The sequence below is a fragment of the Coturnix japonica genome, chromosome 7, assembly GCF_054131305.1.
Source record: "Coturnix japonica strain WE chromosome 7, WE-NBRP24, whole genome shotgun sequence".
NCBI classification, from domain to species: Eukaryota; Metazoa; Chordata; class Aves; order Galliformes; family Phasianidae; genus Coturnix; species Coturnix japonica.
Window position 1 is genome coordinate 12764294 of NC_140669.1, and position 12822 is coordinate 12777115.

The 12822-nt window shown below is 49.7% G+C and overlaps 2 protein-coding genes across 3 annotated transcripts; one reads left to right on the plus strand and one right to left on the minus strand.

Annotated features, from left to right (window-relative positions):
• Nucleotides 1-5943: 5943 nt before the first annotated feature.
• On the minus strand, nt 5944-7936 carry NIFK (nucleolar protein interacting with the FHA domain of MKI67). The gene is made up of 6 exons (XM_015868775.3): nt 7805-7936; nt 7601-7726; nt 7342-7450; nt 6928-7139; nt 6658-6735; nt 5944-6478 (listed from the first exon to the last, which is right to left on the minus strand). The coding sequence occupies exons 1-6, from the start codon at nt 7922-7924 to the stop codon at nt 6302-6304; spliced, it is 822 nt and encodes a 273-aa protein (XP_015724261.2). The 5' UTR covers nt 7925-7936; the 3' UTR covers nt 5944-6301.
• A 31-nt stretch (nt 7937-7967) lies between these two features.
• Nucleotides 7968-12260, plus strand: TSN (translin). Of its 2 annotated transcripts, none has more exons than XM_085553308.1 (6): nt 7968-8237; nt 8313-8406; nt 9065-9184; nt 9723-9838; nt 10378-10457; nt 10825-12260. In XM_085553308.1, exons 3-6 carry the CDS (start codon nt 9174-9176, stop codon nt 11059-11061), a joined length of 444 nt encoding a protein of 147 aa, XP_085409434.1. In that variant the 5' UTR covers nt 7968-8237; nt 8313-8406; nt 9065-9173; the 3' UTR covers nt 11062-12260. The 2 variants fall into 2 exon arrangements, with proteins under 2 accessions (XP_085409434.1, XP_015724260.2); XM_015868774.3 differs by having other exon boundaries at nt 9065-9161.
• The last annotated feature ends 562 nt before the right edge of the window (nt 12261-12822 follow it).

Sequence of the window (12822 nt, forward strand, 5' to 3'; positions counted from 1 at the left end):
GCCCCGCGCCTCTAGAAAGCTCCCGGCGGGCAGCGCGCATGCGCGGCAAGCCCCCGGACGGCTCCTGCACTGAGCGCGGCTCTATGGTACGGCGGGGAGCTGAGGTCAGCGCTCTCCGTGCGCATGCGCGAGGCGGCACTCACCGCCGTACCTCACACAGCGAGGGAGCGACATCCACCTGACAGAACTGATCCCAATGGAGGGACCCACATCCACAATGAGAGGGGCTCTCACTGAATAGAACCACAGCATGGTTGGGTTGGAAGGGACCTTAAAACCTAGTTCCAACCTTCTGTCATGGGCTGGTTACCATCAGATCAGTCCCATTCATCGTGGCCCTGAGCATCGCCAGGGATGGGGCATCCAGGTAGAAACAACTCACCGTACCTGAACAACCTGCTCCTGCCTTTTCCTTTAGGGCCCTTTTGCACAATGTCTGCTCAGGAATCTGAGGGCTGAGCACTCCGAGGTGAGACATGCATTTACAAGTGACATGAGGATATTTAGCTGCCCATGAGATCGCAGCACTGGAGCCAAAGCCTGGCTGGCCCTGGGTTGTACACTCGTGTAGACTTGGAAAGCCACATTTCCTTTAGGTGCTGTCACAGCTCCAGTGCTTGCACAGACAAGGGATGGCACAACTTATCCTGATTCTTCATAACTCCGGATCTTTCCCTTTGCCCTAACGTGGCAATGCCACCTCACGCACTGTTCACCTGAACACACCCATGCTGTGCTAAGGACAAGGCAGCACTGCTCCTGGCACAGAGATAAATAGCACAGACTAACACAAAGTGCTGACCATGCTTTCGAGTGGTGTTGATCTGCTCTAGCAACATCCCTGGGCAACTCACCTTGTCTACCCCTCACCTGTGAAGCAGGGAACAAGCTCCTTGCTTGTACCGTGACAGAACACTTGAAACAGAGCATTAGCCAGCCTGGATCAGCTACAAATGTAGTAATTCCTCATTCTTTCCCTTGCATGTGACAGCTGTCATAGCCCCAGATGTGAGCACTTTCAGCTCAGACAATACGCTACCTTTAATTGGTGCTTCCCTGCCAAGCCTTAGTGTTCTGCATCAGGCTCTTTCCACGTGAGAGCTGCCACTAACAAAACAGCACGCTGACCCACTTAGCTCCTGTGTGAAGGCATATGAAGCCGTGCTGCAGTCACCAAGCAGAAAGGAAAATCTGATAACAGTAGGCTTGGATTAAAGGGAAGTGAGCAAATGGCTTCGAGGCTAACAGTGTGCATGTGGGTACGTCTGTGTGTGCCTGCAAGCTCACAGTCATTTGGCCACTCAAGAAGAAAGATAAAATGTCACCCCCACACAGTGTCAACTGTGTTTGATTCAAGGTTTTCCATTGGCAATGAGGTCCCACAAGCCGTGCAAACACCTCCCAGGCCTCCTGCACTGACCTGCAGGCAGTGAATGGTCACCCTGGCCACAACATCAAGGCAGCGTTAATTGTGGTGCTGTTTTGTTTTGTACCTTAGGAGTCCAAGCTGAAACCCCCCATAAACTGGGTGCTGGCTACTGGAAAGCTGGTGCTTCCAGCCCCTTCTGACCTGAGATGGACTGAATGCAGCGGCCTGGGAGGCAAATGGTGTCTCGCCTTGTGCGGCCATAGGCAGCGGGCCTTGCAGTTGTGTTGCAGTGTACGTGCCCCTGCTCTTCCTGGCAGCCCTCAGGCCTCTGGCAAAAGACATTTACAGGTCAAACTAACAGGCATCCTATTTTTGTCTTACATTTAAATCGACGTTCAACAACATTTCAGCCCTATTTCCTCTTCCTACATAACATCCCATGTGCACATTCAGATGGATTTTTCCCTTCCTGTTCTTTTTCTCTTTCATCATCTGCTGTTTCCATTTTACCTTTTTTCCACCATCCAAACACAATTAAAACTCACATCTCCTGTTTTATACATGCACATCACACACTCACGTACCTTACCAGCATGGATCCCTTTCATCTTTGAAAAACATTTCCTTTTTCTCCTCACCCAAATATTAAACCAACTGGAAAGTGACATATCGAGGTTAGGAATGCAGCTCGCTCTTGATAGGGGAAAAACGCTGAGCTTTGCAAGAAGCCAAATAAGTGGATTAAGATCCTTTCTAAAGATTAGCTCACCCTTCACCCCAAATGCAGATTCCCACTGAAATTAATGGATGCTCTTAGAGCATTCAGTAGGAGGGCTGACACTGCCCAGCAGTGCAGCACACACACAGCAACAGCCCCCTCAAATCACTGATTGCAAACAGCCCTTAAAAAACAGTGGATTGAATCTCTATGGTGTATTGACAGAGCAGGATTTCACCTTGTAAAATTACAAACCAGTTAAAAATAAAAAGATGAGCCAGGAGTTCAGGAACAAAACAAGGGCTGCAATTCACCTGCCGTGACTGCATTGACATTACACCAGAGGATAAGGTTTGCTTTAGGACTGTGCGTGCTGCCTTTGAACTGAGTGCTTTGCACTTGCACAGCTCTGTCCTGCCCAGTCACACAGCCCTGCAGCTCCAGCAGCTGCAAACGTGGATCCTTTGCTTTCAGGAAACAATTCAGTAGAGCACCCTTGAAGCATCACCCAATTAATAAACCACAGAACATCATACTTTACATAGGAAACCCGTGGGAAATGCTTTATAGCCTTGTTGTACATTTCCTCTGCCCATCCTGCAGGCTCAGCTTGGCATCAGGAGTCACACTGGGTTCCTTCCAGCTCTCCCAATACAAATCCCAACCCTGCAAGCAGCAAAGCAGCTGTGCTGCTGCTATCCTGGTACAGACCCTGCTCACTCCCCTGTTGTAACCCAGTGCTTCTGCAGGGCATGCTGACAACTCTGTGACAGAGGTGACTGCACTTCCCTGCCCATTTGTAAAGAACAAGAACCACACACAAGCCAGGGGAACCGGCGGCAGTGTCCAACTGCAGAGCAGTCTGCGCCCCAGGTTGGTACCTGCTCACCAAGCCCTCATCTCAGCCAGCACCAGAAAAATGCAAAGGAAGGAATGGAGCATTCCCGACTCACCGAAAAACATTTTGTTTTTCACCTGTGCCCAGGCTCCAGCAAACAGACGCCGTGCTGACATCAGCTTTGTGCATCTGGATGGTGCTCCACAGCTCCTGCTTCACTCTCTCAAATAACAGACAGCATATCCTTCCCCAGCATATGAGATCCATAGTAACTGCCCACAGGAACTCAGCTGTGTAAGTAATCCAGCGCTCCCAGGACAGCTAAGCAGCTCTGTCCCTGAAACGTGCTTAATTAATGCTAGGTGAGAAGCAATGAGAGGCCTCGCCATCCTCATACATGAGGAAAATGTCTCACTTCAGTAGCATTTGCACAGCACGGTGCACAAACAGCCCTGCCCAGCCTCCTGCATCACGCAGGCAAAACGTGGACCAAACAGCCCAGCACAGACAGCTGGGAGAAGAGGAAGGTGCCAGAGCCCCCCACCCCTCCTGGTACTTTACATGGAGAGCAGGGATGCCACTTCTCAGAGCCACAACTCCTCCCTCGTGCTATGAGCCATTTGCAAACTGGTTTTAATCTTGTTCCTCGGGGCTGCAGACATTTAAAAGCCAAGCAAGCAAACAGGCTGGTTACTGGAAAGAACAAGTCACTTGCCCAGCCTGCTCTCCTCCCTCGAGGCTCACAGGCAGGCACTGCCATCCACACCATCCATTGCTATAACACTGCTCATGTACCATGAGACCTGGGGACCCTACCCCACATCTAACAGGTGATAAAAGCAATCCCATGTAATTCCTTCATCCTCTAGCAGTCTAACACTGCCAAGTTCAGAAACACCTTTTCCTCCAGATTGGTTTCATCATTTCTACCCTCTATTTTTCAGCTAATTTTGCCTTTTTTTCTCTCTTTTACTTCCAATGTTTCATGTATTGGGGAACACCATGCACTCCTAAGCTGCATTCCCTGTCCTGTGAAGCAGAGGAAGCTTAATGAGTGTAAATGAGCAGGCTTTGCTAAAGAGCATCTGTTTCTAAAGCTTGAAAATGGTACTGGGTACCAAGCCTGGAAAGTTTCTCATTACAGAAACGCAGAGAGCTTGCAAACAAGATCCCAACACACCTTGCATCACTGTAAGAACAGTGCACAGCATGCCCTACATCCAGGAGCTTTATGTTTGAGCAAGAAGAATGAACCAACGACTGCAGAGCTGAGAAATGAAGATCAGACCGAGGCATAACTCATGACACAGCACGGCTGTTCATTTGCTACGGAAACTATGTTTGGCAAGTATCAGGTGTCTGAATTTCTGCTTATGTGCATCTCCCGGGACAGCAGTATATTAATAACTCAGGCAGCCCAAAAACAGAAACTGTCACCAAGAAAACTTACCCTTCTGCTGAGAGCTCCCTGCTTAGTGACTGGTACTCAAACGGCACAGGTTTGTGCTCCCTTATTTTAAGAGTCACCATCTAAGCCAACCTCGATTCAAAAACCAATAAGAAAGGGAAAGAAAAATGACAGCAGGAAGCAGGTCTTGTTATAAACAGAGCTTTCAGGAATGTCTTGCTATCAAGGCTCACACTGCCACACAAATATGAGGGAGCGAGTTCAGATACACAAACCTTTCCAAGGGATCCACAGAAGCATGCAAGTAATGTCCTCGAAGCTCACACAACCAGACAAGCATGACAGGCAGTATGAAAAGAAGCCACAGAGTCCAGCAGGGAAAAAAGCGGCAAACATGCAGAGGGTTCCAGGCATGGGCAGAAGAGCTGGCACAAGGAGCAGCAGCAGAAGGAAACAGCACAAGCTTAAAAGGCAGGGCAGGGAATGGGACACGTGGGAAGGAGTTACTCAGACCTCAATGAAAGTGAAACTATATAAGTTACTTTAGATAATGTTGTCTTAAGAGCAGCTTTAACTGAAGAGCCTTGGCAGAAGTAGTATTAATGGCAGCGGCACCAAAGAAATGGGCATATTTAGGATTCATGTCAGATTTCTCCTGTATTCTTAAGTCATCTTAGAGGTGCATCAGGCACAGCAATGCAGGTTGGGGTAGATGGGTTTTGCTGTACATGCAGGAGGTCAGTTCCCAGCACTCAGTCTGGTTGCCAGAGCAGCGTGTCCCACACCGTTGCAGTGCTGCCCTCCTGTGTCAGGCTGCATTCAATGGACCTGGCTCCAGATGCAGCTGGATGCAGCACACTGCGAACAGCCACCTCCACTAATACAACACAAATACGCATTTTAAAAGAAAACTGTTTGCTCTGGGCAGATACATTTTATTTCTCTTCTGTTTCTCTCTGTTGTATCAAGTCTTGTAATAACCTTTTCCAGCGCTGCTTATCTAACACACTCAAGGTGTGTTGGTATTTCTGCCAACCATGGTGACCACATTAATCTCGAAGCACAATGCAAACCTTAACTACAGACGTATGGATGTTCTATGGGTCTGAGGTGTAAACACTGCCTGTTTCACATCAATAAGCAGATGCTCCCCCCCTCAAAAAGTGGCTGGTGGTGATCATCAGGCTGTCAGTGCAACTCCATTGCATGCCTAAGGTGACAAGTGTTTGATAGAAAGACAAACACACCCAAGTGGCTTCCCCAACAGCAAAGGAAAGTGATTTGAGTCACTGAGAGAATATCATTATAATCACATCTACCTCCATTCCTTCTCACCTTCCTGAACCCTTTTTAAATCCACTGACCATTCCACACTGTGGCAAAGGGTGACATTGCCAGCACTGCTGAAAGCAGGACTGAAAGCCGATGGCTCAAGGGGGCAGCATGGTGTCCTGGCTCTGCACAAAACAGCTGAGGGAAAACCTGACTGATCACCAACAAGATGAAATGTAAGGAATGTCTCCCCTTCTATTGGTGTAATTACGTGAGAAATCACACACAGCACAGACTCGCAGTTAAACAGAAGCATTACCAAAGCCAACACAACTAAGAACAGTTAAAAACTGTATTTTAAGTCATCGTGAATAAGTATAAAATACAGATGCCATCAGCATGGACAGCCTGACAATTCCTTTCAAATCTGTGGGTGCTAGAAACAAATGACAGAACCATCACAAGGCTCTGCCATGACGGTAGGCACTTCTGAGTGCAAAGCCAAGACAATCTTCACAGGCAGAGAAGACAGAGCTCCCAGCAGCCAGCAGCAGGGAACTACTGCTGAGTACTTCCCTGCCCATGAAAGACAAGCAGCCCAGTCAGAAAATCTGAGACAGGGCAGCAGAAGCTCCACCTCATCGTTTTGATTTGAAGAAGAGGAAAAACGTGGCTACGGCCATCAGAACTTTAAGCCTACTTTTGTTTCTTTGAGTTGTTTTTTTTCCTTGGCCGTTTCTTTGGTCTCTGCGCAGCTTTCTTAGCGCTTGGAGGGGGCAGTTTGATCACTATTTCATTGTCTTCTGTGTCATCATCCGCCTGGTGAGCTTTCCTGCGCTGCAGCACTGTAGGAGTACAGACCGGAGTAGGATCCTGAAGAGAGCAGAAAAACACAATTCATTGCAAAGCAGCTGCCAGAGAAAGTCGTCACTGCCTGCGTGGTACCACAAGGCACCTCAGTGCAGCCTGCACAGCTTCCAACTGCAGACTTGAGCCGCTTGGCTCAGGATGGATGGATTGTGGTGCTGGGCGGCAGCACCGTTTGGTCTTACCTGGCTGGTCAGAGAAACATTCTGCTTGGCCTTGGATGCTTTAGCTTTCTTCCACTTGGCAGGAAGGCTCTGTGCAGCCTAGGAAGCAAAACAGAGGAGGGGAATCACTACAAACTTCCCACACGAATAGTTCTTTATAACTACAAAAGCTTTGCTACAGGAATCACCCAAATCACACGGGTTGGAGCTTGGGAAAAGCCTGTGTTGCTCTTCTGTGTCCTACAAATCTAAACAAGGGACTATCACCCATTGAAACCAGCCCAGACTCACAAATCCAGGGAAGCTGTACTTGATCCCCTTTTCGGCCAGTCTCTTCCGCAGATTGTTCTCCTTCCGCAGCAGCCGCTTGGCCATCTTTGCCTTCTCAACCAGGGAACGGACCTTGTTGTAGCGCTTCACCGCCGGCTGGGACGGCTTATGGAACATGCGGTGGCTGTTTTTGAAGAGGTCTGCGTGGACCCTTTCGGGAGGCATGAACTGACCTGTATCATGTGCATGGATCACACTGTAACATCACCCACAGCCACACTGAGCACCGTTATGGCGCTGTAACACACAGGAAAACCCCTTGGGGCCAAAGAAAACCAATAAAGACACAAGATTCTTCACGCAGCCCCCCCAGAAGCACAAGTGTGTGTGGGTTTGCTGTGCTCATTACAGACCGTGACCCGGGGCTGTACTCACACTTGAGCAGCCTCTCAGAGAACAGGTAATTGTTCATCGTGTCTGCCACGATCTTGGCCACATCGTCAGACTCGAACTCGATGAAGGCGTAGCCTTTGCTGCCTCCCGTCTGCAAACAACAGCACAGGGCAGCCTGACGCGATGCTGTGATACCTCAACGACTACATCAAAGAATGGCAGAAGCTGCCATTGCTCAGACCCGCCGTGCAGCAGGAGCCCCCTGTGCCCGCTCGGAGAACAGCAGCCGATCACTACGCACCTTCTTGCTCCGTGAGAGCCGCATTCTCGTTACGGTTCCGAACTGCTGGAAGTATTCCCGGAGCTGCGGCTCGCACAGCCCGCGCGGGAGGTGCCCCACGTACACCACGCCCGGGGTCAGCCGCTCCTGCGGGACACAGCGCCCGCGTCAGCACGGGACGGAGCGGGATGGAGCGGGTCGGGTCCGTCCGTGCGCCGCACTCACCTGCGCCGCCTTGTTGCTGCGGACACGCCGCACCTTGTTCTGCACCGCGCGCTGCAGCTGCGGCTCCAGGGACAGGAACGACGGCGGTGCCGCGCCGCACGAGGCCGCCTCCGCCGCCATGATGCTCCTCACCGCGCCGGGCGGAACTGCGTCATCTCCCCTCGCGGCGGCAGCGCTGCACATCCGCCGTCTCCCAGTCCCGGTGTCTCCTGTAGCTCCGTTCGCTCGGCCCGCACAGCGCAGGGCGGAGCCATCGCCGCTGGGCGCCGTGACACCGGCCGCTCCCCGCACTGCTCCGCTCCCTTCAGCCCCGGGCTGTTCATCAGGCATCGCTCGGGGCAGCCCGAGGCGGTGTCGGTGCGGCGCCATGTCAGTGAGCGCCATGTTCGTGGCGCTGCAGGGCGCGCTCACGGCCGACCAGGACATCAGAGAGGTGGGAACGGGACGGGACGGGACGGGACGGGGTCTGGGAGCTGTACAGCAGCACGGCTGTGCTCTGTGTCCGCAGGACATCAGGAAGGTGGTGCAGGCGCTGGAGCAGACGGCCCGGGAGATGCTGACGCTGCTGCAGGGGGTGCACCAAGGGAACGGCTTCCAGGACAGTGAGTGCGGGCGGGGACTGACACGGGGCGTGTGCAGCGGTACCACAGGAATCGATATGGGGCCAAACGGCACGGGACTGTGCAGTACCGAGGGGTTCGGCCCTGTACTATATCCCAATATATATTATTTGTGCTTTATTTAATACTAATAGCTACTTGAAGGCGAGAGGTGGCTGTGAAAATAGTAGCACTCGGTGACTGCAGCTGTATTTCCGTGTGCTTGAAGTGGTGCTGCTGCCAAAAACCGTGCTGGGTGCTGTGATCTCTATTGGGCCGTCACAAGTGGCAGCGCTGCTCCCTGCTGCTACAGCTTTTGTAATGAGTCTTTATCAGCAGCTGGAGAGAGATGGAAACTTGAGGAGACGGCAGAGAGACAGTGAAAAGTACTCAACAGGTTTAAGCCAGGCAGGGCAATTTGTAAACCCAAAGGGAAGGGCAAAGGGTGGCTCAAGGTATCTTCATAGAACTGTGTGATAACTGGAAGTTATGGGCTCTGTCTGACCTTGCACTCGATGCCCCTTTCAGCCTTTCCCCACCTCCACTTCTCATCTGTCCTCATCATTACACATTTGTAGCCCTGTTCCATGCAAAACGCTGGGTTCACCCACAGCATAACTTCTATCACACGAGTAATTAGTCACCGTTGTTTCTTTTCCAGTACCAAAGAAATGTCAGAAGGCTCGGGAACACTTCGCTACAGTAAGAACACAGATGGAATCTCTGAAGACCAAGTTTCCTGCTGATCAGTATTACAGGTGGATCTGAGCATGGGGCGAGCGTATGTGGCACCTCTGATTTAGATGAGTGGTTGAAGGGCTCACAGGCCCAGTGGTTCTGCTTGAGAAGTGCTGAGCAAGTGCGAGATCTTAGGAAGGAAATAGTGAGGAAATTGATGTTCTGTTGTAGCATCCCTTGGTTGTGAAAGCATTCACTGCTCCGTTAATTGCAGTTAAGCTGTTAGGCCTAAATCTGCCACAAAACAGCTGTTTGATGCTGCGGATCATGAATGAAATCATCGCCTTTGTTTGATTTGTGGCCAGAAGGGGGCAGTGTGTAGCCAGGACAAATCACAGGCCAGGGGTGTCAGCTCAGAAATGCTGCGGGGAGACAAGAGGGAAGGAGGACACTCAGCTCGGGGTGATTCTGGGGACCGAGGAACGGATTTCAAGCTTAGTGTGGTTTGGTGAGCAAATAACCTCACAGAGTGCGACGTGTACAGGTAGGAAACGGCCTGTACTGCAGGTGTCTGAAATGCTCGTTCCTCAGTAATAGATGTTACTTATTGTTTTATCATGATTTGGTGTTTTCTTCAACAGGTTTCACGAGCACTGGAGGTTCGTGCTGCAGCGGTTGGTGTTTCTGGCAGCGTTTGTCGTCTACTTGGAGACAGAAACGTTGGTGACCCGAGAAGCTGTTGCAGAAATACTTGGGAGTAAGTTGGTTGTGACAGAAAAGACCTGTGAACGTTGTCAGGTGTTGTAGCTTGGAACTGGAAAACTGAATGCAAACCAAGGTAGTTCTGCATCAGTAAGTTGTTCATTGCAAAGAGTGCACGCAGAGCGCCTCCTGCCAAACAGTAACACAAGGATGGCTGCTTATTTTCCTCACCTTCTGGTTTGGTGTTTATAAAGCAAAGATGTTTTGATGCTGTAAGAGAACTGCTGCCTCCCACAGCTCAGGATTTTGGGGGGGGGGAACACCAAAAAAACTGTAGACCTCTCTGCTCTATGTAAATTCACTTATTTTGTTAGATTAATCGTAACCTGTTGCAAGTTCAGTTGAAGATGTAAAGGATGCTAAATCAGAATGCTATGGAGAGGCAGTAATTGCATCATATACAGGAAAGGGATGGTTTTTATTTTGTAATAATATTTCGTAAATTCGATATTTCAAATTGGCTGCAGTAAAGAAATGCAGTTTCAGCTTGTGCTCATGTCCAGTATCACGTCATCACACTCTGCCTTTTTTCAGTTGAAGCTGATCGGGAGAGGGGCTTCCACCTGGACATTGAGGACTACCTGTCTGGTGTATTAACTCTCGCCAGCGAGCTGGTAGGGAACATATCCTTGCAAACTTCTGACTTGAAACTGCCATAGAAGTAGCATGTTACTGCTTTCACTGTCCCAAGCAGTTTGTGTAATGGTGGTTTGTATTTGAATGAGTCTGACCTTTGGCCAGCTGCCTGTCTGTGCGTCAGGGTTGTTCCTCACTGAATATATCAATATTAAGTGTTAAATGAGGCTCTGGATTGAAAATTCACAAGTCTGGTCAACCAAAAGGCAGACGTGAATTTAATAACCTGACTGCTTGGAACAGATCGGCTTCATTTGCTAAAGGAACCGATGGGGAGAAGGGGAGTGGCTTGGGTGTGGTGTGTTCCCGTGATGTTCTCCCAGGTGATTTGTGCCTCTGCTCCAGGCCAGGCTGGCAGTGAACAGCGTCACAGCCGGTGACTATTCTCGCCCTCTCCGCATCTCGACTTTTATCAATGAGTTGGATTCGGGCTTCCGGCTCCTCAACCTGAAGAACGACTCCCTGAGGAAGCGTTACGACGGCCTGAAATACGACGTCAAGAAAATCGAGGAAGTGGTTTATGACTTGTCCATCAGAGGACTCAATAAGGAGGCAACGGGTGGCGTGGGCGGAGAGAAATGAAGGATGCTCATTGTAACAGCACCGTTGATTACCTCAAATGGTTGCCAAGTTGGGAGGCGTGCGAGCAAAGCCTTCCTGCAGTAGATTAGAAGAAGTGCAGCCGATAGCTGCTCTCTATTTTCTTACAAAAGGCGTAGTATGGGTGTTAGATCTCAAACTGTTTTGTAACATCACGTAGGTTAGCGCTGCAGACCCTCTGTTCCCACTTCACCTCCTCTGTCAGAACACACGTTGCTGTTCTGTGGTCAGTCACTCCCACAAGCCAGGATTCTCACTGGCTCTGTAGCATTGTTCAGTGCTCTGGGAGTTGTGTGCTGCAGCTCTTTCTACTCACAGCCCTTTAAAGATGTGTGCACAGCACGCGGCTTGGTGCAGATATGTGTGACATCTTAAAAGCACACTCTGTAAATATCAGTATGGAGTTTCTAAAACACCGGGTATCGGGGTTTTTTTTTGCTTTTAATTTTGACCTCCTTCAGTTAAGCTGAACAGATTTGCATTACTTTTATTAACCAGATCTTTTAGACTGGCTCCAGTTAGTGCATCTCCCCTTGGAATCAGTGTATTATTACACCTGGGCACGTCTTTCTCATTTCCCCCCCCCCAAGGTGTTGCTGCCAAAGCGTTCAAGGCTTTCCCAACTCCCTGCTTTCACTGACTGCTGCCTCATTGACTGACACGAGTAAATGCTGGGTTTCAACGCAGTCATTTACATAGGGAACTCTGTAGTTGATGAGTCGAGAAGCGTAAAGTGACCAACTGCAGGTAGGATTTGAGTTCTAACAACCTGCACAGGCCAGGATTCTACTGTTTCCTGTGTTTAAAAACCAAAAAGCTCACACAGTAAAACGTGCGGCCCCAAAAAGGTCCTTTGCATGTGAGAGATCTGCAGACAGCACCAGCCTTTTCCACCTGTGCAAACAAACAGCTCCATCCTCCCAGTGCATCTGTTCTTCTCAGTGTCTTTCCACTTTCTTCCTCCAGGGGGTGCAGTAGCGCAAGGGAGAGGAGCAGATTGTTTAGGAGGAATATTTCCAGAGGATGAATATGAACAATCAAGCTTACGTGGGTTAGTGGGTGTTTCACTTAGTTGACAAACGTTTCCCATTGTTTCAATTACGTTTTTATTTTGTTTATGGAAAGAAAATGTTTTCTTGGTTACTTGGGCCAATAAAAACTGCTCTTTGGCCATTTGGTAACTCTGCTGTTGTCTGATGATGTTCCTGCCTTTCCTGGGAGCTGCACCTGAAGCATCGCAGTTCAGATTCAGCTTTCAGCTGTTTGTGGGCTCGTTTGGGGTGTATGCTGTTAAATGGTGCTAGACAAACTGCACGCTGATTGGATCGGCTTAAAAAAGCAACTAATATTGACTAGTTAAATGAGTTAAAATGGAGAGATACGGAGGAGTCTGTTAATGCTGTGTCCAAGATATGGCAAGGTTTGTCTTCAGAGTGCCTCATAATATTTAATGTTTGTCCTCATCCTCACATTGGCAGATAGCAGCGTCTCCCTATCACAGCTGAGGAGAATGAGGACGTAACTTCCTGCAGCCCTTGGTGCTGAGCTCAGCTTTAAAAGCGTGTGTTTGTTCCCAGCTTATGCCACTGCCTGCTTCTTATTTCAACCTTGTGAAGGTGGGAGGAAGGAAGAAATTAAGCCAGTTCTGCCATCAAAAGCAAAGGCTCATGAAACATTGCCCTAAGGCTCTGAGACTGGGACCAGGGTTACACAGGAAACATGTGGGAGCAGAGGAATTAGAGG

Excerpts from the sequence above, each read along its gene's own strand:
- NIFK (XM_015868775.3), bottom strand. The coding sequence starts at position 7,924 with ATGGCGGCGGAGGCGGCCTCGTGCGGCGCGGCACCGCCGTCGTTCCTG. Across the intron at positions 7,140-7,341 it reads CTCTGAGAGGCTGCTCAAGT|GTCAGTTCATGCCTCCCGAA; the intron begins GTGAGTACAGCC and ends CACATGATACAG. Across the intron at positions 6,736-6,927 it reads AGTACAGCTTCCCTGGATTT|GCTGCACAGAGCCTTCCTGC; the intron begins GTGAGTCTGGGC and ends TTTGCTTCCTAG.
- TSN (XM_015868774.3), top strand. The coding sequence starts at position 8,172 with ATGTCAGTGAGCGCCATGTTCGTGGCGCTGCAGGGCGCGCTCACGGCC. Across the intron at positions 8,407-9,064 it reads AGGGAACGGCTTCCAGGACA|TACCAAAGAAATGTCAGAAG; the intron begins GTGAGTGCGGGC and ends TTTCTTTTCCAG. Across the intron at positions 9,839-10,377 it reads TGTTGCAGAAATACTTGGGA|TTGAAGCTGATCGGGAGAGG; the intron begins GTAAGTTGGTTG and ends GCCTTTTTTCAG.